Source organism: Desmodus rotundus, chromosome 9 (assembly GCF_022682495.2).
Source record: "Desmodus rotundus isolate HL8 chromosome 9, HLdesRot8A.1, whole genome shotgun sequence".
Taxonomy (NCBI): domain Eukaryota; kingdom Metazoa; phylum Chordata; class Mammalia; order Chiroptera; family Phyllostomidae; genus Desmodus; species Desmodus rotundus.
In genome coordinates this window covers 35,231,219-35,258,468 of record NC_071395.1, presented here as the reverse complement: position 1 = coordinate 35,258,468, position 27,250 = coordinate 35,231,219, and the positions used below count along the sequence as shown (strand labels likewise).

The window sequence follows — 27,250 nt, the reverse complement described above, 5'->3', positions numbered from 1 at the left end:
TACCAGCCACATCAGAACATAATGGGAAGGCCAGTGGAAGTCAGGATTCCTGGGCCCTAAGACATAGGGGTCAGAAACTCGGGGGAAGAGGTCATGGAACCTTTACTTGTAACAAGCACCTCCAGTGATCTGTTATGCAATCGGGCTAGGGGTCCTGGCCTTAGAGCCTCTTTCTCCTTCTGGCAAGGGGCAAGGAAGGAAGGAGATGAAGAGTAGAGAACGGGGATTAAACTACTCCCACTCCCCATCATCTTCATGAATATATCTTGTCCTCACAGAGCATATAGTTTATTTGGGACTATAAATCAAATGTTATCATTCAAAAGAAAAAAGTACAGCACAACTTCCCACTCTGCCATCACCTACCACATTTGATAGGCCTGTCTTGGTTTGAATTCCCTCACAAACAGACCCTGAGAAAAGGGCGAATGCAAACTTATACGGAAGGTGCTGAAAAAGGGGAGGAGGTTGGGCGAGTGACAAAGGGAAAGGAAGATGGCTGATAAGGGATGAGTCACACATCACTGTGGGCAAGTGGGATTTCACTCGTGGGGAAACTCTGGTGTATGAAACATACACCTTGGAGTTACCCTCCTGGGCATGGAATCTGAGAGATTTCTATAGCAACTCCCGCGTTTTACAGCTGCAAGAAAACTCTCCTGCAAACTGCACAGGTGTTGGCAGCTGGAACCAAGGCAGAGCACACTGAAGGGACCTACGTGGGCCACCACGGGGCTGCTACACTGCCTCCAGAAGGCCACTAGAGGTGCTGTCTTCCCTCGCTGACACTTGAAACTGAAATCTACGGAGAATTTTTTGTTCCATCAAGGTGAAAGCTATCTATGACTTTATAAAAAATATACAGTCTGGTTGACAGTTTGCTCTTTCCAGAAAGAGAACACTACTGTTAGAATTTTGTTTTATTATATCATTAGTCACTGAACATATATTTCTATATATTTTTTAATATATGTAACTATACTTATATTTGCATCTGAGCGATTTTACACTCAATCTTTGTCTGAATTTGCCTTTTGAACTTTACAAGTCTCATATCAGAACCTTGACAGAATATTCCCTCCCCTTGCCTTTCGCTGTAAACTCTGACTCCTCTCCTTACAGGAATACCATTTAACCAGAGCAAAGCTGAGCCAAAAAGAGACTACTAACAGTTCTTAATTACAAGATATCTGCCAGCTAAAAACAAATAAGCAATTATGTTTAATGGGAGAAGACTCCCAACTCCCCTAGGATGAGGTTAAAAATGATTGCAGACAAATCATGGGAAATTTTAGAGCTCTGCCTGGTCTTAAATCAGCTACGTAATCTTCTTCCCCATAAGGCTACGCATCGGGGCATGCCTTCTTCACGTGACCAAGCCTCCTCTGAGGCTCTCCTCCTCCTTCCTGGTTGGAGAAGCACATTTGCCATTCTGGGCACTTACTGTGTCACTGTGTTTTATTCACACTCCCTTCTAATGAAATGCGCTCACATACACATGCAAGTCATTTTGCTCACAATGCACTGGTGATGGGATGCTTCTGGACCATTCTCAGGGAACAATGATTTACAGCCAGCGGAAGAGTAAGGCTGTAATCAGGTGCACAGGTTCCTGAATGTCACAGAATTGTACGGATTAACTATGAGGGAAATCTCATTTCCAATTATGCACTTGGCTTGCACTTGAGGTTGGGGTGCAGTTCACAGGAATTAATGCTGTAAAAAAACACCTCTTTATTTAACATCTATTACAAGAAGGAAATGCCTTATTCAGATGAAACATTTTAAGCATCTTTAAATTTATTCACCCTTTCAATTGTGAGCTGTGGGAAACAAAAATGATTTAGAAGACTACGAATGGAATGGACACACTTTGAAGTTTTTAACCTTTTACCTTTCTCTCTTTTTTTTTTTTGTATGAAACTTGACTAGATTATAGTTTCAATATTTTTTGTACCTTTGGTCTCTCATTTATACGTTAACTGCCTAAATAATGATCTGAGGAAGAAATTACTGTGAAGATAATCTAATGTCAAAAACTTAATAGCCTAGAAAGGAGTAATTTAAGTCACTCACTTTAAGCCTTATTAGTCAGTGATTAAAGTCAACAGGATGCCAAATCTTAAAGATTCCCAGAACTATGTTCTTTTTTCCCCATAACCCGTGAGACTGTCCATTCTAGCCCGCCAGGGAAGGCTGGAGTAAGATCACAGGCCACAGTCTGCAAGGGCCTCAATGCAAGTTTACCTAAGAACACGTTTTCAGCCCATGCTCTAAGAGTGCACTGCCTGGGAAGTTATACACCCAGCTCCTCAGTCTAGTCCTCACACAGCGGCCAAAGTGATGCCATCAGGTGGTGACCCTGCTCTGCTGCAACCTTCTGCAGCCTCCCGTCACCCTCAAGGACCCAAACTTTACAGTGCCCCACTCAATCTGACCCCTGACAGAATCAGTCCAAAACTCTCATATTCGAGGATTTCAAAATTATTTGAAAAAAAAAGTTTATTCCTTCCAGTCATAGAGTTGGTGGAATTCTCTCTAAGTATCACCTTTGAAAATCTCATTGCATTAGAGAAATGATAGTTTTCTTTTTGTGGTGACAAAATGTTATTTGCACCTGCAGCTCTTAGATTTTTTTTCACATGAGAAACTGGACCTGATTTCCTAAAAGGTTCTTAAAAACAATAATCACCAAGTACTAAAGACCCTAAATGGATCTTGGGATATTTCAGGGAGAATCCATGGGGGGAAATGAGCCCATCGATCTCAATCCTGCTGGGTTCCTGGTTTGACACGCGTTTCCACTGGGTGTAGATACACTTCAGTTAATCATTACCTTGTCCAAGAAAACATTTCCATCCTTCAGGGACCAGCCTGGAAGATTAGACAGCCTGGCACTGCAAAAGAAAAGATTAAATTATCCTAAATAGATTATAATCCTTAGAGATTCCAAGGTGACTGTGCTGTCTCCATAAAGTTAAAAGCAGCCTGAAATCATTGGCAGCAATGCTCACCCAAAACACTAATCAAAAAGATAAAAAAGAACCCTGTTGTATCACGCTTAAGAATTATGTGGCAACGCATCATTAAAAAGCCAAACAGTTTAGCACTACATTGGAAAAATTAAAAGAACACTGCGCAGAACAATAAAGACAACAGAAAGATGAATCACTTTCCGGTCACTGCCCATGACTTCACCTTGCCTGTGCTGAGGACAAGCCTGAGGGGCGGGCCAGAGGGGATGGTCGTCTGTGGACGGGGCAGACTCGGAGGGCAAGCGCTCAGGGGCTCTGACCAGCACACTTAGCCCCCTACCAGCCAGGATTCACTGTGAAGGAAAACACCTGAGTTTCGGTCAAACTCACATTCTGGATTCACTGTTTTTAAGTGGATTTGTCACTTGTCACCTGTGGCTTGAGTTTTCAATTCTGGAATATGAAGCTTGTTTTTCTAGTGTTAAAAAATGATGCCACGCCATAGTGAATAATTTCTAGAAGAGGAGGTTAATTTCACATATATGTGATACATTAAAACAGTCTGGATTCAGAAATCATTCACTTCTGGTAATCTCAGAATTTATATGTGTGCTATTAGTTGACCAGGGGAATTATGTTGGTAGGCGGAATGCAAATAGTTAAAACCACCTCAGGAGTACCAGCTGAATGGCAAAAGGAATTTTTAGCATTTCACCACAAAATTAGTCTGTGAAGTAAAAATTAAGGGCAAAGTAAGGGTGGGGGACTAAAAGACTGTGTAATTAGAAACCAAATGAATGTATAGTCCCTTATTCTCTTGCCAAAATAATTTGATCAGATTCTGATTTTATAAGCAAGTGATAGGTATGAAAGTCAAATAGAAATGTAAATATGTGAGTATTTGTCAGTCTTCCAGGAAATGTTAGAAAACAAAATATGCATTAATCTTTTTTTTTTAAGTGAAAAATTTGGGGGTAACTTTTAGTTTTGACAGAATTCCAACCTTGCAGAAAAGGTGTAAGGATGTAAGGACAATGAAGTCCCATATACTCTTCCTAGATTCACGGCTTACGTTCTGCTTTCATTAATCAAAAGGCAGAGTTTGGGACTTTATACTTGGGAATGAAAATCACCTCTAGGAGAATCAAATTGGGTTGGTATGAATTATAACCAATAAGCTTTAAAAAAGAACACAACTCTGGGAGTTTTCTGCTCTAACCTCTCAGAGAAATAGTCTATTGTCACTAGCTGTTAATTCCTACGTGATTTACAGACTTCTTACTTCTTGACAAGTATATTTACTACCAGATCAGGTTAAAATACTAAGTATTCTAATAAAAGCGTAAGGACAAGACAAAGTGAGTACTATTCTCATTTTATGCGTGCTAACTCTCTAAAAGAAGGTTGTGAACATTCACTTCCCTGTACAAAGAAAACTCGTCCAAAGTGTGAGCATTCTCTCCGCTCCCTGTCAGACACACATGAATCAGCCTTCAAATCAGAGGGGACTCAGGCAGTTGTCATCAACAAATGATTAGAAGTGGTATACTGCTTATTAGAGAATAATTATTTTTAAGAAAGTAAAAACTTCAGGTATTGTGGTTTTACTTTTGTTAAACATTTTTCATATCACAGTCTTCTGTGAAGCACCTGTAGTTGTTTTGAATTTGAGGAGCTGTCAGTAGGTGGGACGGAGAGCATGACCACGTTGTAACAACGCCAGAGGTGGAGAGACACAGCAGCGTGTCCCCAGATGGCAAAGGGACGTTGGCTATAGAAGTGAAAATATTCGGTTACTGAGCTCCAATGAGTTAATGACTAAAACATGAAAGAGTTAATAACTTTAAGCAACGAAAGGGGAAGGGACTTATTATTTTTCTGTTAATGATTACAAAGTTTGACTGCAAATTTTTTAAACAAGGAAACAAATAAGTCTCACCATGGAAATCTACTTTAATAAAATATGGGAGGTAGAAGATATTAGAGAAATTATGATTACAGATGAACACATCTTTGTATCCACTATTTAAGAATAATTTCTCAATAAAATTAGAGGGGAAAAAAAAGAAATATATTTCAAATAAAAGCCTACTTAAACAACAACAACAAAAACAACAACAACAAAAAGAATAATTTCTTAGGAAAACAAAGGAATGCCACCAAAAATGTTATAGTCAAGAAAAATACACATATAAAATCTACTTTAAAAAATTGGTAAAATATTCCCATAAGTAGTAGATAAATAACCTAAGGCATTTAAAAGCAATCTATCACCTAGAAAATAGCAACGCAGAATAAATATGGTATGCAATTCATTTTTTCTTTATACTTTTCATTTTTTCCAATTTCCCACTTTGAAATGCATTACTTCTACGATCAGAAAACAAAGAAAGAGGCATGACTACATGCATGCATTCAAAAATATTTATAAAACTTACTTTGAGCAAAGTATGCAAAATACAGAAATATGACAGTAAATAAAATAATCCTTGAGGAGTTTACACTCTAGGTATAGGGAGATAGTAAACAGCAATTACAATAGAATAAAATAAAAGCTATGGCAGGTAAGCAGAAGGTGTCATGGGCTCCCTCAGAAGGGCAATTCTGACAGTGTGTGGTGGTGTGGGAGAGCAGGGAATAGGAGTTACAGGGTAAAGATGGAGGAGGTCTTGCCCTGGCTGGGTGGCTCAGTCGGTTGGAGCATCAGCCACTATACCAAAAGGCTATGGGCTTGACCCCCAGTCAGGGCACATGTCTAGGTTATGGGTTCGATCCCAGCTGGGGTGCACACGGGATGCAACTGATCAATGTTTCTCTCTCACACCGGCATTTCTCTTTCTTCCTCCCTCTCTCTCTCTCTAAGGTCAATAAACATATCCTTGGGTGAGGATTAAACAAAAAATTTAAAATAAAAGATGGAGGAGGTCTTTCCAGAAAAAGGAAACAGGGAACAGCCTCATTGGCTGTAGTGTTGTAGGAGAATGAGGAGTCATTTTCACTCATTCATTAATGAATCTTTATTTATGTGTCAAGCATTCAGGTGATGGTGACGTGACCATGAACAAAGCACACCTGTGCTCCTGGAGGTCAGACATATCAAGTGTCACAACACAAACAGAGAACAAGCTGTTAAAAACGATGAAGCCACGTGGCAGAGAGCACGACAACATTTGCTAATGATGACCTAGGCAACATCAAAGACTTGCCTGGTTCTACAATGTCTGAGGTGAGATTGGGACAGCAGTACAGTCAAGGAGAAGCTGGGGCAAGGGGCAGGGTTTGGACAGAGCAGAGAAAGTGGGCAGCGACAAGGTTCATTGCTTTCCTCCCCTCATTCTCACCAGCCTTCGGCATGGACACCTTACATAAAAGGTTATTCAAGTGAAATTTCAAGAAGAGAAATTCCCTCCCTCTCCATCATCCCTGACACCTCCATGTCTGTACAGAAACTGGTGTCATAAGTAACCTGAGAGATAAGCTCCTGCTAAACAGGCTAAGAGAGGGTGGGAGGGATGGAGGAGGGAGAGAAGAGCCTTCCTGGCTGAAGGAACAATTGTTTGCCTGTCCCAGGCAGGAGATAAGATTACTCTGAGACTGAAAGGAAACACAGAGCCAGATACTGGAACAGGCATAAAGCCCAACATACCAAGATCTACTTGGTATTTATCCTAAGAGCAATGAGAGACCCTTAAGAGGCAAGATTAGATATGTAATTCTAAAAGATGGTTCTGGAGAAAACTGGCATCCTGTGCTTTCTGATAACATGCATCATCATTTGTTTGGCATTCCTATCATAAATAATCCCAATCTAATCATGAAGAAACCTCAGACATGCTTCAACTGTAAGATGCTGGCTAGCACAATCGGCCTGTACTCCTACAAGGACAAGGTCATAATAGACAGACTGTGAAACTCCTTCAGATTAAAGATCGAAGACACGACAACTAAATGCAACATGATCTGGATTAGATCCTTGACCTGTGTCGCTCTTTTTCTTGTTCGCCATAAAAGACATTATAGTAAAATACGAATTGGTGTAACTTGGGAAATATGAATAGGGTATGAAGCTTACATACTTGTACAATATCAATGTAAGTTTCTGATTTTGATTACTGTATTGAGATTAGGTAGAGAATGTTCTTCTTAGAAAATAGGTACTCAAGCTTAGCTGGTAAAGGAGCATCATGTCTGTATCTTTCAAATGGGTCAGAAAAAATTACACGAGTACACGTGAAGAGAACCTGACAAAGCAAGTGTAATAAAATGTTAACAACGGATAAGGATTACTGGGGGTTTTCTGTACTATTCTCGCAACTTTTCTGTAAATCTGAAGTTAAAGTCACACAAGAAGATGACTTTGGATTCAGGCAGGAGCAAGATCAGAGCTGAAGACAGTGGCTAGGAGGCTTTAGCAGTGATGCCCGTAGACGAGGATAATGAGGACAGCAGCACTGAAGAGATGTGACGGACAGGAGAGCTCATTGGAAGGTACAAATGACAAGGCTTAATGACAGACTCCACATGGGGCGAGGAAGAGGAAGTTAACTCCCAGTGTTTTGGCTTTGATAACAGGATGCCATTCACTAAGATAAGGCACTGTGGGGGGGAAAACAGATATGGGAGTGTCTGCTCTCCTCTTCTGGACCAAGTCTAATAATGAACTTGATTTGAGGCCCCTTGAGTTTTGAAGTGCCTTCAAGGGCACATCCGACAAGAGAAACTTTGGATATACGAGTATTTTGGACAGACAAACCTGTGCTCAGAAGAGAATCATTAACTAAAGATGCATATTTATAAGTTATTGTTTGGATGGTTATGGAAGCCCTGAGCATTTATTAAATTCCTTTGGTGGAGACTCTGATGGCCAAGCACTGGATATTAAAGAATTCTGGTATGTGATGGCCAGTTCGAGAAAGATGAATTTCCAAAGTAGACAGAAGAGGAAGTGCCAGAGGTGCAAGAGGAAAACCGGGAATGCATGATCGTGGAGGAGAATGTGCATGGGAGGTGATGACGTGAAAGTCATTGGTGACTTCAGGGAGAGGTGTCCTGGTGGGTGGTGTGGGGGAAACACAGATCAGAGAGCAGTTGGGGACGCTGAGGGTAAAGTAGAGTTGAAAGAAGGTGAAAAATTTTAAGTCAGAAATGACTGAGCATAATTAGATGGGAAAAAATCAGTTAAGAGGGAAGGGCTCAAGATAAAGGAAAGATTACAATCAATAGTGAGATGACTGAGAAGGCAAGAAGGATTGGAGTCCAGGGAAGAAAGAGGACTCATTCACATGACAAATATTTACTGAGAAGCTATGATATGTCAAGAATTGTTTTAGGCACAGAGGACATTGAGTCTAAAGAGAACAGACAAAACCTCTGCCCTTATAAAACTTACCTTGTACTGAAGGAGGACAATATATAAACCAATATGTATATATAATGCAATCATAAGCACTCTGGCAAAAAATAAAGCAGGATGAAGGAATAGGGGGAAACTGGGGATACTATTTTTAGCCAAGTATATCTTGAAGGTTTCTGAACAGGGCAAAGGAAGATACCTTTTGAAAGAAACTATGGGCTGCCAATCATCCCACTAGCAGAACCTCCCTCAATGACAAGGGGTAGACAGAATACAAGTGGATGCTAACGCTGAGCCACAGCTGTGAGAATTACAAGAATTAGGAAAAGACAAGAATAAACAAACAGGAAAGGGAAAACATGTAGCTAGGACTGTCTGCCCAGTTTAGGTTTTGAACACCTAGATAATTCACGACCCCACAGACAATGTAGGTCTCCTCACAGTACCTTGTCTGCCCGGAAAAAGTCCAGCCATTGCTAACATAATGAGAACAGTTTGCACAACATCAATGTAACCTGGCAGCCAAGGAGAATGGACTGGGATGTGCATGTGTGAACAACGATGACTTCACTGTACTAGTCAGTAAGGGTGGTAGATGAAATTGAATGAGTATGTGTACTGTGTGGCCATTGCATTTAAAATGATTGAGTGAGTAGAGCAATGAATCTGCATCAAATTTTGCATTAAGCTCCAGGGAAGTTATTTGGATGACTCCGAAGGCTGCAGCTATGGACATCTGGTGATTGGCAGCTTCATCATGACAACGCGCCCGTTCATGCATCATGTCTTATGCAGAGTTTTTTGGAGAAACATCAAGTCACCCAGGTAACTTGGCCCCACTATGGCACCCTGTGACTTCTGGCTTTTCCCAAAGCTAAAATCACCTTTGAAAGGGAAGAGATTTCAGGTGGTCGATGAAATTCAGGAAAATACGATGGGGCAGCTGATGGTGAATGGGAGAATTGTGTGAGGTCCCAAGGTGCCTACTTCAAAGGGGACTGAAGCGTCATTGTCCTATGTACAATGTTTCTTGTATCTTGTATCTTCTTCAGTAAATGTCTCTCTTTTTCATAGCACATGGCTGGATACTTTCTGGACAGACCTCATATAGTTATTTTCTTAACACAAGTAAGAAATCTTCAACTGTCTAATTCTTTTTCTCTGAAAGACTATAAGCTTCATGAGGAAAAGAAAGTTGTCTTGTTCACATCTATATCCCTTAGTTCGACACAGTGCAGATTCTCAGTAAACACCAAATGAACAAACATTTTAATTTGGGGGGGAGGGGCAGAGACAATATTTTCAGGCTACTTTAATAATAAATAACCTGTCAGTCATTTTTGTTGAGAAATATGTGATGCAATGCCCAAAACAATTCTCTCTCTCTCTCTCTCTATATATATATATAATTATGTATATACATATTATATATGTATTCTTCTTTTGGATAATATCTGTGTGTGCATGACAAAAGAATTTGTAAGTGCTGGGTGTGATTATAACAGAGTTTTATGAGCTTTGCATAAAATGTAAGCTGCAATTATTTTTGACCTTGTTCCTACCACCTTATTGTATCCCTTAGCTCAGGGGAAAAAAAAAATCAATGGTTGATTTTTATTTTTACTTTTTCTACATGGTTCATAGGGTTATCGTTATGAATAATCATTGCACACAGTGATGTCTTCAGGAGTGAATGAGATGCATTATATGGTTTACTTGGCTTACTACATGCCATATGCTTTTGAGCTTTTAAATTGCTTTAGATAGCTTTCTGTTTCTCCTCTTGTAGGTGGTATCACTTTTTGCTACTGGGACTACATTTGCTTCTAAAAGTTACCACTTCTTTTATAAATGCTGCTTCTAAATAACAGCAAGCTTCCTAGACGAAGTCTTAGAAGATTAAACAGTGCTGACTACGGGCTTGGGACAATCTACTTGCTTGAAGACATGGACTTTGGCTTCATAGAAGATTCTATGACATTTACAGCTGACTAGCATAAAAATAATGCATAGCTACCTATCAAAAGGAACTGTCAGCTTCTATGATGTCAAGTCCCTGCAAAGGCAGTGAAATGATTCTAAAGTTCAATTCTTGGGCTCATCAGTTGACCATTTATCAGCTCTTATATGAATTAGCAGGAAAGATGAAATATGCATGACCTCACTTGCACTGAGCAGTTGCAGGAACATTTTATAGAAGCCCAGAAGTTATAATAAAAAGTCAATCAATAATTCAATACAACACTTTCCATCAACCCAGCCAAAGGAAATTATTTTGATGATGAACATTTTTTTAAGGGAACAAAGTAAACTTAGGACAACACACAAGGTACTGGTAACCTTTGTAGAAATGGATACCATTTTTAAACAAACTAAAGCTCATTTGGCCTCGGATGCACCAGCACATACCTTTGAACAAGAGGCAAGGGAAGGAAATTGAGGGTGGAAGTCATGTCCAGGCCACAGTCCAACATGATGGTGGTTGACTTGAATTTGAGTACATTGCATGGTAAGGTTGGATGCCCTGACAGACAATACTGAAAAAAAAATCACATCACTTTTATCAATAATCAATTACAAAAAAGCCTAAAAAGTACAGTAAGTTGAGTACAACTGGTCACCTTCTCTTCAAAGAACAGCACATAAGTTCAGGTAACTTTCTACGCGGCTTCCTCCCTTCCACAGCTCTGACTTCCACCTCCCCTAGCAGTTCAAAGTCCTCGAGAGTCTCAGATCACACCCTGTTTTTTGTAGGGTACCAAGTTCTATCTCCAGCAAGCACAGTTTTGGAGGGACTGTAATTATTTGAAATAGAAAGTTTCCAGGTTATAGTTACCTACTCCATTCTCCCATGACACTTCCAAATTCCCACTAGCTCACTGCACCCAAGTACTGCCTAAGGCTGCGGAAGTCAATTAAATTCTAAACCAGATCCTCTAAGTGTTGTGCTATAGGTTTGCTTTTCTCCTCCTTTAAATAAGTCATGATTCTCCTCAGAGGAAATGACTAGGAAGGGTTAACAAACAAGCACCAGTCCTGAAGGACAGCTCAGCCTCTTCAGAAAAATGACTTAAAGGACAAGGGACTTCCCTGATGTGCAGATACTGAGCAGGGGAGAGGGACACCTACTCCCAACCAATCAAGAGTCTCTTGTGTGTGGCAGCAGACCTCAGAAGTCAAAGGGGCACAAGCCCCACTGGAGTGTTCAGAGGAGAGTGATGAGCAAGACAAACGCGCTGACCTCACACATTTCTCATGTCCTCCTCAGTGGCGTGGGGATGACAGACAGGCCACACTGAAAATTATTTATGTGGGATGCACCCTATGCCACCTTTCATAATTTGATTGCTGCGCTGAAGAAAAGAAAGAAGAGGGAAAAGACCTCTCCCCTACTTTGAAAGTCACTACACACAGCAAAGCCCGGGAAATGGGGGAACCACCATTTTCAGCCCCTTGACAGGCACCTTCTTCCTTTGCGGCCTAAGTGTGAGTCCAGCGCAAGTCAGAGCACGGCAGCACCAGCGCAGGCTGCAAGGCCACAGCAGCTCCCCCGCGTCTTCCCGGGTATTTGTTGCTCTGTTGGGTCTGTGACAGAATAAACACCCTACTTTTCTCCAGGAACTGATGATTTTTTAAAACCACGTGTTCTAAAAAGCATAAGGCCAAGATCTAAAAAATTGTGGGTATTCTGCAAGCTTCTTTATTTCTAGTTTATGCATGATGATTGTATTTTCCAAACCAAAATCCACAACTCATGGTCTGAAAGAGTACAAAGTTACTAATAATGAAAACAATACAATTATTTAAAATTGTAATTGTCCTTAAAAAGTCCAGGAAGCGTGGTATGGGTAACTGTAGTTTGCATAAATTCATTCCTTGACGGGTTATCAGAATTACAGAACAACACTTCCCTACTACTCCCTCCCCATTCTCACTCTGGTTCCCCATCACTAGCTTGGTCTTATCCCTATCTATGAATTATTTGTTAAAGATAAACTGTCTCAAAAGGGACATAAAGCATCATGTTAAACTTGTTCAAAAAATGTTCTAATAGGAGCTTTCTTATATTTCTCCCTTAAAAAATCAGATATTCAGAAAAACCTAAAATGAAATAAAATGAAATGCATATAATGGTTATCACTGAGCACAAAGATACAGTGTAATTTTCTTTTTTCTGCTCTCTGTATTTTCCAAATGTTCCACAGGAAGCATTTACAACATTTGTATAAGTAGAAAAACTATGATTAAAACAAACCTGGAATTCTAGCCAGCTACACTGAATGACCAAATTTTTCTTACCATTTTAACTCTAAACTATGGATAATAAGTTACGCTAAAAGACAGAAGATTGACGGGTAAAAGCTGCTGCTGAAAAGATTAGAGGCAGAAGAATTTAGGTGAAAGACTACCTTTGCACCTGTCACACAAGGATAAAAAAAGATGAGGAACATTTTATAAGGGCCATAACCGAGCGGAAGATTTTCAGAGCATTCACTAAAAGACTGCCAGACCTCGATCTCACTAGCTCCAATTTTATGGGTGAGGAAATTGAACTTTACACAGTTGAGTGGTTTGTCTGAAAAGAGCCAAAGACACACAGCAAGGCCCCCTGACTCTAAAAATCCCACTGTTTCCCAAACTGCACCGCTCACTTTGCGGGTCAAGCAAGTCTCCTGAGACGCACCGTGACTGCCCAGGTTCACACAACCAGGAAAGGAGGCACCTCCAAGGTTCCCGGAGTTCGCCTGTCTCCAATGACGTTCTCTGCGTGTTTCCATTACGCTGTCTGCAATCACCATGAGACTAATACACAAAGGCATGAACCAATCATGGGTTTTAATTTTAAAATTAGAAATAAGTCTGTATTACAAAAAGTTTGAAAAGCAGCCGAAAGAAAAACAGCACCCACAATCAGTTTTCTATTCCGTCTTTTTTCATATCTGTGAAAGCTGTCACGCAGGTGCACACACTGCTCTGCGTGCGGCTTTCAACACACGCGACAGCTGCGTTTCCTGCGCCCGTGCTGCGCCGCACCTCACGTCTACTGCCGCCCACGTAAATGTACGCTCGGTTGTTTCACCACCCCTACTGTTGAACATTTAGGGTGCCACTTGCTCTATTGCAAACACGGCGTGGTGATCGCTTTTGTGCTTAAGGTTTTTTCCATATTGAACTATTTATTTAGAGGATTCCCAGAAGTGGCATTAACTAGGTCAAAAAATATGAGCATTTTATGACTCTTGAAATATGTGCCAAAATGCTTTCCAAAAAGGCTCTGCCTATTTACAATGTCATCAGTAATATATCAGATGATCTGCTTCACTGCTTATTCCCATCAGCATTAAGGTCAAAGCCATCTAGAATCTACACCAAACTGTAGCTGTAATGTTAGTAGTAGCTGTCTAGAAGCAATTAAAAGCCCTAAACAGGAAAGTCACCTACTTGGTAAATGGCTTTAATTGTGAGAGGCAGTCTGGAGAAATGACTGAAAGCAGGAGAGTTTGAAGTAAGGCTGCCTGTGCTCAAATCCTGGTTGCGCTCATTATCAACATGTGAATTTGGGAAAGTTACTCAACTTCACAAAGACAGTTTTCTCATATGCAAAATGTAGTAATAGAAGCTACCCTCCTAAAACGTCAGAACTAAATGAATGGATATAGCACCTGAAACAGAGTAGGAGCTCACTATTAGTTTCCATAGTTGCAGAATACTCAGGTGTTGAAGAGGCCACCTAAATTTGGGGGAAATAATTTACAGCATTTTAGAGAAGCAATTCTATCCTAGAGTGGTATTCACTAATGTCTTAGATCAGGGGTATCAAACTCATTTTCACCGGGGGCCACATCAGCCTCTCAGTTGCCTTCAAAGGGTCAAATGTAATTTCAGGACTGTGTAAATGTAACTATTCCTCTACTAGGGGCAAGGCAGTCGGCACTGCCACTGGGTAGAAAAAAGGTGCCGGAAGAATAAAACAAGGTGGAGGGCCGGATTCGGTCCTCGGGCCATGTGTTTGCCACCCGTGTCTTAGATACTTGTCTATCCCACGAGACTAGGTGAAGCAAATGCACAATTTGACAAATACTGTCTGTTATTAGTTTGCCCTCCAGAAAGATCCAGTCACTACTGAGTATAGAGGGAATATTCCAGCCAACATAAGGTTTTACAATTTTAATTTTTTTCTAGCTTCACAAGCACATAGCAATGCTTTCATGTAAATTTTATTTCTACTTAATAACAGAGAGTTAAAATGAATCAAAGAGTTTTTATAAGATAGACTAAATCTCACAGCCCCAGTATGAGGCACTTGCTTTTTTAAATATTATTTTTACACCCCCAGTCTAATCAAGAGAAAAACCTGAGGATCATGCTACAAAACACCTGGCTAGTCCTCCTCGAACTGTGGAGGTCATCGGGCCAAGGAAAACTTGAGAAACTTTCATAACCAGGAGGAACCTACAAAGATATGACAAGTAAATGTAAAGTGATAATCTGGATGGGATTTTGGGACAAAAAAGGAGAGAGAGGCGAGGAAGAGGGGGAGGGAGCGAAGCATCGATGTGCAGGAGAGGCATCCATCGGCCGCCTTTCGCACACCCCCAACCGGGCACCTGGCCTACAACCCAGACATGTGTCCCAAGTGGGAACCGAGCTGGAGACCCTCTGGTTTTCAGGATGGTGTCCTGCCCCTGAGCCACACCAGTCAGGGCAAACTGTATAACAACTAAAGACATTAATCAATTATCATTACCTTGAACTTTCTAAGGGAAGAATAAGTTATATAGCAAAGAAAAAAAAAGATATATTATTTTTATTGAATTTATTGGGGCTAAATGGATTAATACAGTTATATCAGGTGTCAAATGTACAGTTCTATAACACACCACCTGTGTGTTGTATTGTGTGTTCACCACCCCAGGGGAAGTCCTTCTACCCCTATTTGTCCTCCCTACTTCCTCCTACACCCCCCACCCCCTTTTCCTCTGGTAATCACCATGCTGCTGGGTCCATGAGGAATTCTCTTCTTCTTAAAGAGGCAACTACTTTGGACTCTTCTAGTTTTCCTTCTAGTTACCTCTGTATTTCTCAATAATATAGTTATACTGTTATTTCTTGATTTCTGGGGTTTTAGCTATTATGTATTTGATTTTTTTCCTACTATGGAAGCTGTCCGAAAATTGATGACACTTTTGCTGTGTTTTGTAATCAAGATACGTACAAAAGGTTCCCTGTCCCATTCAGATAAATGCACGTGAAGGTGACTGCCAGATCCCTTGGATTAGATGAAAGAAACCTCGAAGTTAAGAGAAGCCAGTCACTAACTTCTTAATGTACTGATTATTACCACCATCGCAGCACTGTGTCATGGTTGAATTCTCAGGGTTGGTTTTCCTCAGTGCTTTGTTACTGAAGGAAACACGTGTCTTAAGAGTATTGTAGAGTCAATGGATCATTTTACTCTGTTTTATACTTAATGATTATTTACCAACATTTTAAACAATTTGCTTGCTCACCAGACCTTCTTTAATTTCATTTCTTCTTCCTTTAGTAACCACACGTTCAAAAGGTAGCCTCTTAGACATTGCTCTGGGAATCCTTAATTTTCACTTGACTCGACAGTGATGGTGGTAGAATTATAAGGTAGCAAATTACTGCAGAACACTAAATATATTAACCCAGCTGTCCCTGGCATTTGTTATTGCTGATGAGAAGTCTGCTGCCAGTCTAACTGGTGTTCCAGGCTGCGATGGAAACCTTCTCTTGCCATGAACGTTCTGATCTCTAAGATGTACACAGGCATGGCTGGCTTCCTTTCTTTTCTTTGGTTAATGCTTCTCACATACGAGGGCTCATCCTTCACAATGTGGGGAAAAAAGCTGTCAGCCCTGTCTCCCATTCTTTCTAGCTTCTATCAGTGGAATGCCTATATAATACATGTTGTAATGCTTATTTTACACTGTCTCCATGACTAAATTATCCATTCATATTTTGCTTTTTAGCTCTGTGAAGTGCATTCTGGATACTTTCTTCAGCTTTATCTTACAGTTTGCTAATTCCTTCTTTAGTGGTGTCAAGTCTGCTGTTCAACTCATCTATTGAAGTTTTCTTTTCAACGACTTGCATTTCTAGAAGTTCTCTTTTTTAAAAATGCAGCACCTTATTCCTTTCACTGGTTTGATATCTTCCTATTTAACTACTTTAAAATATTAACTTTAGGCTCTCTAGCAGATGGTACAACTATCTCGAGTTCTTAGAGGAGTCTTGTAATGTCTGCTGATTCTAACTCATAGTGAATTTTCATTACTGCTCTTTTAAAATTTTGAATGGTAAGCTCATCTTTGGTGGGGTTGTATCTGTAGGAGTTCTATGCAGAATGGATTGGGGCAGGTCCCTAAGAAATAACACCATCTTGAAATCGATTTTTATGTTGATTTCTCGGTTTGAATATCCACGCTATATATATGTGTGTATATATATATATAGGGGAGCATACAGATCACTTTCAACATCCTCAAAGCGCAGGCCCACGCTCCTTGCAGAAACGATCTACCTCCGCTACTGACCTGATGAGCAAGTGAACGGCATTTTTCTAGTACTCCTTCACTGAGGTACGTAGCCCTTGGGGGTTTCTGGTTACTGATTTTGAAATATATGCTTTTGTGAATATTACATTACTAAGAAGACTACTTTAGGACCTCTAATACTTTTAAATGCTGCTATGAAGACAAAAATGACAACCAGCCAACTTAATCTCACAGAAATCTTCAAAAGCAATATGAATTACTGTAAACTTCATTAAAAAATACAGAGGAATTTGGCAAATTAGTACATTTGGTAAAGATGGCAAAGTGAATTTTAGTAAATTGGCTCTGGGGAAGAAGTCTGTGTTTTGCAAAAAGAACTATGGACTAAAACATTGTATGTTCTCCTTTTCCCAAGTCTTGGTTCAAATAATTTAATCCACATAGTTACTATGATACAGTGTTTGTTAAGTGGTCAATAAATGAAGACATGAAAGATGCTTGATACCACGAGAATTAGGGAAATGCAAAATGGGACATTAATGAGCAAACCTTAGATTGGCTAAAAATAAATAGACTGTAATACTAAGTATTAGAGAGAATGTAATAAAAATAGAATATAAACTGGTAGAACCACTCTGGAGAACAATTTGGCAATACCTAATAACACTGAAAATATTCATTCCTTAATGTGCACTAAACTCATACAAGCAAGCATACATGGGTATGATACACAGCAACTTGAGGAAAGTAGGGAGGAAAAAACAAAGGCTGTTGTTTTTAGCTTTAGATACAACTTCTGTCTTCAAAGGGTGGGGTCGGGGGGTGGGGGAGGAGATCCGATTCTCCTCTGCACTCTCCAAAAAGGGCAAACTATTACCTCCTAATGTTAGCAGTGAGTAGAAGGATGTCTTTTCTATACTGTCGTTAGATACTTCTGCAGACATCAGAATTATATAACTATACCTTTCCTATTATTGTGAAAATCTGTAGTGCTATTTTCCTTATGACAAAAGTCTTGTGGTGCAAAAATAAATCTAGGAGACCATAATGGACACATATTTTAGTGTCAGTATATCGTTTGCCAGGTATACTTGTTAATTTTCAAGGAACTGTGCTCAGGAGCGATAATGGTCCACAACTTTCATTTTGGCATCACACTTACCCTGACGCGAGGTGAACAAGACTTAAAACTACTGACATGGCAAACGGAAGAAAGAGCAAATGATACCTCATGAGAAGGATGATTCAACAAGATACGGTCTTGGGGGGAAGAAAGAAACAAAGGTAACTCCTAGATTTTTAAATTATTGAGATTACGCTGGTACTTTTAATGAACTCCTTGATGCTTCCTAGTCTTATGAAGTTTGGCAAAACCCTTCTCTAGTGAGACCCAGCAAAGCTTTACAATTTTATGATAAATTTTTCAAATGATATATAGATAATTATCTAATTACCAGAAATGTCATATTAATATGATAGCTATATTTATAAAATATACATATTCATAAAAATACACATCAATGCTGACACTTGAAAAGGAATTCTAAAAATAAAAGTGGACCTTAGGTTAGAGAGGAATAGGAAATGGAAATTTCATTGTACAAATTACCTTCACTAATAAAAACTCTTGACAAATATTTTCTATCCAGTATTTAATTGGCTCTTTCCCAACAAACTGAATAAAGTATATATTATGGATACCAACTTGACTGTCAAGGCCCAAGATCCCATCAGACTGAATTCACACCCAAATCCCCACAAGCTCTAAATGCTTTCTCATAATCATTCCACTAATAGGAATAAAAAAATCTGTGATGGTACATTATGCTAAGAGTGCGCAGATTTAATGTGGATGGGAGAGTTGGATAGCAAAAAAATTAAAGAATCTTAGAAATAAAAGTGACTAGTTTTTTCCAGCCATCTTTTCTAACTGCTCCCTCAACATTGTTTCCCCATTGTGCTGCTCTCAAATACCTGCTAAATTACTTCCAAGGCAGACAGCTTGGAGTAGACTGATAAGGCAGAGCATTTGGTTAGTCCATTGGGTCTACTCACACAGTCATTTCCACGCCTCTGAGAAGCTGCACACTAGCATATCTTAACATTGTTAAAATGTGGTGGTTCCTAATGATAAAATCCACATGTTTCTCTCTTTTGTAATTTAGTTTTTTTCCCCTCCATAGTCTGGCTTATGCTCATCAGACTCTTAGCCGCCATAAAGATCACAAAATATTAAGGTTAAAGGGGCTCTGAATTAAAAATGGACCATACAAGTAAAAGTAGGAGCTAAAACAATAAGACTTCTGGAAAAGCGCTGTTCAACAGAAATACAATGCATGCCACACACAATTCTAAACTTTTTAGTAGCTAAACTAAAAAAGTAAAAGGAACATATTTAAATTAATTTTAGTAACATATTTAACTCACTATATCGAAATTATAATTTCAACACAGAATCAATATAAAATATTAAGAACACATTTACATCACTTGTTTGTACTAAATCTTCAAAAGCTGGTGTGAACCTTACAGCATATTTCAATTTGGATGCTAAACTTTCATCTGAAATACCTAATATGCATTTAGGTTTCATAAAATTTATAGCTGAAAAAAGGAGATCCACATACCCAAGTTCTTATGAACATACTTAAATTGTTTTCAATAACTAAATTTAGTATCAACTTTTAACTTAAAAATATATTAATTAAAATTGAATACAATGTAAACTCAACTGCTCAGTCCTGCCAGCAACGCTGTGACTGTTTAACAGTCACACGCGGCGGGTCGGTACTGACCTGGAAAGGGCAACTTCGGAAAAAAAGGAAAATCTCCGTGCCTTGGGTTAGGCACAGACTTCTAAGATTAGATACAAAGAGCAAGAACCATAAAAGAAAATCTATAAATTTGACTTGAAAAAAAATTTTAAACTTTTGCTTTTCAAAAGACAGTCTTAAGAAAATGAAAGATAATTCACACACTAGGGGAAAATATTTACAAAACACGTATCTGATAAAGAACTTGAATACAGAAAATAAAAAGAATTCTTACAACCCAAGAGCACAAATAATGCAATAAAAATAGGAAAAATATTTGAATAGGCACTCACTGAAGAAGATATATGGATGGCAAATGTAAAGATGTTAACCATTAGTCCTTAGAGAAATACAAATTAAAACCACAATAAGACACCACTACACTCTTCCTAGAAGGGTCAGAATTTAAAGATCGACAAGTAGGAAATCTCATGCACTACTAACACAGTACTTTGGAGAATCATCCTTGTTTCTGCACATGTCATTCCTTTTTATTACTAAGAATTATTCCATTGTACAGGCAGATACGCCACAATTTGTTTATCCATTCACAAACTGATGGACATTTGGATTGTTATGCTCAGTTTTTGATTACTATGAATAAAGCTGCTATAAAAATTCACATACAGGTCTTTGTAGGGACATATGATTTCATTTCCCTTGGGTAAATACCTAAGAGTGGGACTGCAGCCCCAGCTGGGTGGCTCAGTTGGTTGGAGCGACACCCCCTACACCAAAAGGTTGTGGGTTCGATTCCCAGTCAGGGTGCATATGGGCAGCACCTGATCAATGCTTCTTGCTCACATTGATGTTGTCCCCCCTCTTTCTCTCCCTCCCTCCTTCCCTCTCTCTAAAAATCAATAAAAACATATCCTTGGGTAAGGATTTAAAAAAAAAGAATTAAGAAAAAGAAGAGTGGGATTGCTGCATTATAAGTGTTTAACTGTAAGAAACTCCCAAACTGTTTCCCAAAGTGGACAATTATTTTTAACTTAAATAAACCAGGCAGATTTTGTTGCTGGACTGTGCACTACAGCATCCATCATCTCTTTTAACCCAGGCATAATGTTTTAGTTCTAACTTTGTCTCTAAGATGGTACTGGTCCAAATGAATCCCTAAATTCTTTGGACCTCAAATTTCTTCATCTGACAAGAGAGAAGACTAGATTATTTTAAGTTCTCCTTTAACACAACAAGGTTGCTTCCCATTATTCCATCACTTCACTGGGTCATCCAAAGCTACCTGGTCTTTTATATACCCTGTCGACAAGACATGCCTGTGCCACTGTATTCTGTTGCAGTTGACTTCCTGAAAGTACCAGAAATTACACAATTCATAAGCTGGAAGGATTTCTAGTATCACTGACTCCAAGTCCCCCTTTTAAAAATGAGGAACCTAGCTTTCCTAGGGCTTGTAAACTTCCCGCTATACTAGCGATTTTCACACTGGCGTGCCACATGATGTTTTAAAACATGCAGTACCTGACTATCTACTCAGGGGCACTGACCTCTTTTCCCTTAGATTGCCAAATAAAAAATGACCACAGCCAAACACAACAATAGCTGTCCGATGTGAATGAATCAAAACTATACCTTTTTTTTTTTGGTCAGATCAGCAAGAAATATATTTTTTGGTGTGCCACAGAATTTTTGTAATTATGTGCCATGAGATGAAAAAAGTTGACAATTGCTGCTGTATACCAACACACCTGAGTATTCACATTTTCACTGCCATCAGTACGTGTAGCTCACTAGGGGACACTCCGTGCCCTAACAGGGTGTGTAAGATTCTTAGTGTGTCGGGGGGGGGGGGAGGGGGGGCACACGCTGCTGACACTCCCTGCCTTGTACCACACCATCCTGAGTTAAACTGCTTCCACTGGGCTAAATTTGCCCAATTTGAAACTATTTTCCCTGCTAAGAGATTTGGGCCAGGACCTGAAACACTCAGAGACTTCTATAAATACATTTCAATTTTATTTGGTAATCTTTCACTTTCTTCCACTTTATATCTTGATTCTATCTTGCAGGAGAGCTGTTAACTGTGCCAATCATACTCACTGTCAAACTGACTACACAGCTGGATAAAATAGAGGGATAATTTTCCACTTGAGTAGAAAATCCGTAGCATGCATGGTGAACACAGAGAAGTCGCTTTCTGGTTGGAGAGTGGCGAAATATCACGCACAGCTGGGTAACTGACACTCACGGCTGCTCCCTCCTGCGCATCCATCCTGTCCTCTGACTTGGCTTCTCATAAAGATGAGAAAAGCAGCCAAATGTGGTCATAAAAAGCGCCCCCCCCCCCCCAACACAGAGAAGCCGGAAAAGGGTGGAAATGTTGACAGCACACATCCAGGGTGAAAGAGAAAGCAGGCAGGGGCTGACTTGGGAATAAACATTGTTGGCTGGCTGGCACCAGAACTTTGAAAATGTTAAAAAGTAATTATAGCTGATTTTTAAAAGTTCACAGAGTGATGTAAATGACATAAAAGAGATTTTTTACAATTGACTAGAAGCACATATACACCACACTGGTAAAAGTGTTCACTGCTGGGGAGAGGGTGCTTTATCATATTGAGAACTTCACTTTCTACTTTTGATACTCTGTAGTCTTATTTTTTAAAGACACTAACCAGATTTTTTTAAAGAGGATTTTTTTTTCATTTCTTTGAATAAACAGTAATTACCACAGAGGTTTCTACTGGCAACAAAGTTTTAAAAGGTTGAGAGGAAGGAGGTAACAGTATTTGCAGGGAAGGAAATAAAGAAATGGGAGATACAAGGTAAGGGTAGAAACAGCTAACAATAACAGATTAGTAAGTGCTACTCTAACCTAACCTTTCACAGAAACTATGAATACATCCATGACTCAGAGCAAAAGCTGGACCCCACCCATCACCGAAAAGAAAGTGCATTAAGGTCACTTACGGTTGACCTATACGCTGTTTTTTGCTTTTGTTCTATAGTCTTTGTTTTACTTGTGATTGGTTTTCAGGTATTTAATGGCCCAAGATGTCCTATAAGAACAAATACATACACTAAGGCTGATAAAAGTGCTTGTAAAAAACAATGTATGATTATGATGAATAAAGGTAAAGATCGTTTTAGAAGGGGAAAGAGGTATGGAAATGATAAGTATAATATTGGGATGAATTATTTAACAGCAGAGGCAATTTAAGAACATTGGTATTGAAAATCTGCAGCAATGAGAATTAGCAAGAAAGTAGAAGAAAGAATAACAAAATGCTATAAAACTGGCAAGTGGTCAATAGGATCAGGCTAAGAGTACGCTGAGTTAAAGAAATCAGATACAACAACATACCTGAATTCATAAATACATAAAAAACCACCCAACTGTACGCACACTTGAAATTTATGCTAGTTTTACTGTATGGAACACCCTCCCCACCCCCGAGGATGGCACCATGTGTTCTAGTGATTTATGTATATCCAACCCGTTGATGTGACCGAGAATATCCTATGTATTTATCAGTTCTACAGAAATGGGACCCTCCCCAACTCTTTTTCAATAAAGATGGAAGTCGAGGAATTCACTGAGTGTCTGTTCTCTCTTATCTGGGCTCTTATACAGTGCGCATCAACTGTGCCCATTGATTCTTTCACTTTCTGATGCTTATAAATTCTGTTACTATTATGATAAAGTGCTCATAAAGTGCTTAGAAAAATCTTGCCCTCAGTAGGTAATTCTGACTTTGCATTTGCTTTGATGCATCTGCTAAGCTCACTGATGCTTCTTGTTTTGATTGCATTTCATCTTTTGAAAGTATTTTCTGTAAGTAACTGCAATGAATTATACTTTTTGATTTCTCCTAAATGCGTTAGGAGTTCTCCTAACTCCTATGTGCAGTTTCCAAAGGGATAAATTTAAAGGCCCCATGTGTTTTGAAATTCTCACTTTAAAGTCCTAAGCTTTCTGCTACTGCCCAATTGCTAAGTCTCCTACTGAAAGCTAGCACTGTGGCTTCAGTCTACCCTTCTAACACGTTCAGGAAGTCTGCTCCTGGTGCCAGCTGCCGTGACCTAGTGCTCCAACCACATGTACAGATCTTTCATATGTTAGTAACACATATTAAATGAAAATGTGGGTGTTCTGGAGTAATGAATTAGGAGGATGTGAGAGGACAGAAGAATTCCTGGTTTTGTACACACTACTACAGAGCACAATAAAGCAGAAATACATAAAGTGTATATGCATATTATTGGGGAAACTGAACATCTCACTCCAAATATTTTTTAAAACCACTGTATCAAGGTATGATTGACACGTAAAAATGAATTGAAATGTACTTAGTGCATGTAACTTGATGAGTTTAGGGATAAGTACACAGTCATGAAACCATCACCACCATCAAGGCCATCCATAAACATACCCATCACCTCTCAAAGTTTCCTTTAACTTCCTGTGTGTGTTTGTGTGTGTGCACGCATGCGCCCATGTGAAGAACACGTGACATAATCTAAAAGCTTTTAACTGTTTCTTCTACCTGCAGTAAGATACTGAGTTGGCCAAAAAATCCATTTAGTTTTTACTGTAAAATAAGACACATTTTTTCATTTTCACCAATAACTTTATTGATTTGGATATTTTGAGTATGTTGTCTATCTCCCGCTATTGGCTTCTAGTGGGCAGAGGCCAGGGGTGCTGCTAAACATGTTCCAATACATAAGGCAGCCCCACAGCAAAGAATTATTTGGCTAAAATATCAATAGTACCAGGAAACTTTGCAAACCACTTTTGACACGTTTGATCAGTGACAGCACCTTCTCCACAAATCTTTTTTGCATTTCAGTCATGTTTTTACCTTTTTTGAAACAATAAAGCATAAAGCACTGAAAGTGTTACTTATTCTCTTCCATCTACAATACTAAAATGGCTGCACAAAGATTCACCAATTTGGTAAGTTTTTTAAAATGCGCACTGATATGACAGTGGTCACGATACAGTCTAACAAAATTGTTTTGAATGAAGTTAAAGACAACTAAGCACTACTAGAGCCATTGTATGGAAAAAACGTACTGGACTTTTTGGCCAATCCCATATAACGGTCCTCTTCTTCCGATATATTTGTCAGTCAAGGTGCTTTTTTCTACTTTTTTTTTTACTTTTTTTAAAACCTTATCTGAGGATATTTTACTTACTGATTTTACTGATTTTAGAGAGAGGGGAAGGGAGGGAGGAACGGGAAGAAAGAGGAAACGTCAATGCAAGAGAAACACGGATTAAGAGAAACAGGGATTGGTTGCCTCTCCTACACCAACCAGACACAGAACCTGCAACCTAGGCACGTGCCCTGACCGGGTATCAAACCCATGTGACCCTTTGGTTTACAGAAGGGCACTCCAGTGAACTGAGCTACTCTGGCATGGGCAGCCAAGGTACTTTTCAAGGCCACCAAAACTTTACTTCTCGAGGAAGCCTTGATTCTCTGGTTGAAATTCATCTTTCATAATTATAACCTTATATACCTCAATATTGTCTTTATCATAGTCTATTACTAAGTTGCATACACTTAGTCACATATGTAGATAATACGCACAGTACATGGTGTCTGTGGTTTGTTACATTGTTACTCATAGGTAGGACCTATGTGTTATTTATATTTTATGTCCCACAGCAATGAGGAGGTTTTGCACAAGGTAGGCATTTAATAACAATGGTTGAATTTTTGTTATTCTTTCTCTTATCTTTTAACTATCACATAGTCATTCATCAATAATTTCTTTCTATTGGTTCTACATAGCTTGAATCAAATATAGCTTAAAATAAATAAGCTACTGTCTAGGGTTCTGAAACCCTTTTTGTTTCTATGGAGGTTTTTTTTTATAGTGTGGTAATTATGTTTATTTTAACAGACTTATTTGTTTACATTTCTTGCCTTTATCAGGCCTGTCTCTTAAGTACAGAGAGGGAAACTATTTTTGTCTCTTCTGTTTTCCAAGGAAACCTTGTAATTTTCTTTTAAGGTCACAGAAGTCTTTTACTTCGATGAGTCTGCAAAGCACCACCTAAGACTTTAAGTTATAAAAACCATTGTTTTCTCAAAAGTCTGGAAAGAGCTTACAAGATATAATTAACTGCCTGGAATAAACAATACAACATAAATAGATCTTTCCCTTAGAAAATACCTTATTGTTGGCCTATGTGAAAGAATCTCACTTTATTAGTGACCAGAAAATTCAGCAGTAAGAAAGCAGCTACAGTAGGTAAATTAAAATATACAAAAATTTCAAGCCAAAAGTCAACATAACAGTACATGGTGAGTTCCAGCAGCATGTCCACTCACGTCAGAAATCAAACAGAGAGGCCTGTCCCCACCCCACCCCCCCAAGCTATCCTGGCAGGGTGAGCCAGTGTAACCACAGGAGGGAAGAGGAGGGTGAGGAAAATTATCTGCAAAGTTAAATGCCTGGAAAACCCAAGAGAATTAGCTGGAAAAATTACTAAAAATTAAAGTAAGAAAATGTAGCAAAACACTGTACAAAGAATTTAAAAAGGCAAAACCCTTCCTATATGTAAACTACGTAGGAAAAGATTTCAATTCCAATTTCAATTATCAAAAAGATAAAGATGCTTTTTAAAAAGTTTAAATAAAGGAAAACACATTTCTTGTTCTTAGACTCAATGATAAGTTGAAAAAAATAAGTCAATTCTCTCCTTTTGTAAATGTAACCTGATTACAGTAAATATGAAAAGGATTATACTGAGAACTAATAATTCTAAATTCTATATAAAACACAAATGTTTCAGAACAGTCTGGAAAATTCTGAAGACTGATTAGTGGGAGCAAACAGTACCAGATATTAAAGTAAACTCTAAAGCTACCTAAGATAAAATAGTTCAGGGCTGTAATATTAATAGATTTAAGTGGCACAGATGAAGGTTTGGAAGGAAAAAAAATACAGATTTTTTTTATAAACACGAAAACATGGCCCACATCTTACACATGAGAGAAAAATAAAGTATGATGACACTGTTTTTTCACTTTTCATTGAAAAGCACCAGTAGACACTGATATGAAACGGTCTGTGAGATGCATTTCTAACTTCAAAAAGAAAGCGTAATATGCAAAACCAGCGTGAACAGTACCTCACTATTTACATAAAAACGGAAGGGATGGAAATTCACAGTTGTGTGAAAGCCCCCAGAATGTCTCTGAAGGGCACCCAAGAAAATGATAAGACTGTTCTGGGAAGGAAGACAAAGGTAGAAAGGGCCCTTTTCATTTTTTTGTAAACCTGTTGTACAGGTTTTTTTCTAAAAAATTAAGCAAAGTGCGCATGTGTACTATTAAGCTAAGAAATACAAAAAGATGTTCAACATCACTGATCATTAGGGAAACATAAGTCAAAACCACTGGGAGATACTGCTTCACACCCACGGGGATAGCTGTTATTAAAACAGACAGACAGAAAACGACAAGCTGGGCACGCGGTGGAGGTGTGGAGAAACGAGAGAGACGTCCTGTGCACTGCCGGTGGGAATGTGAAATGGGGCAGGTCCGCGTGCTGTGGAGAACAGCATATTCGTTCCTCAAACAGTTAAACCGAGAACTGCTATGAGGT

General features: G+C 39.0%; 1 protein-coding gene across 2 annotated transcripts in view; it reads right to left on the bottom strand.

Annotated features, from left to right (window-relative positions):
* INTS9 (integrator complex subunit 9) overlaps positions 1 to 27,250 on the bottom strand; it is an 81,097-nt gene that overhangs the window by 44,258 nt on the left and 9,589 nt on the right. Inside the window, exons 2-3 of one of the 2 annotated variants that reach the window (XM_024568719.4) lie at positions 10,738 to 10,865; positions 2,837 to 2,897 (exon numbers count right to left, since the gene is read on the bottom strand). In XM_024568719.4, coding sequence (XP_024424487.1) covers positions 2,837 to 2,897; positions 10,738 to 10,865 — 189 coding nt within the window. The remainder of the gene's footprint in view (positions 1 to 2,836; positions 2,898 to 10,737; positions 10,866 to 27,250) is intronic. The other variant, XM_045202425.3, reaches the window with a different exon arrangement.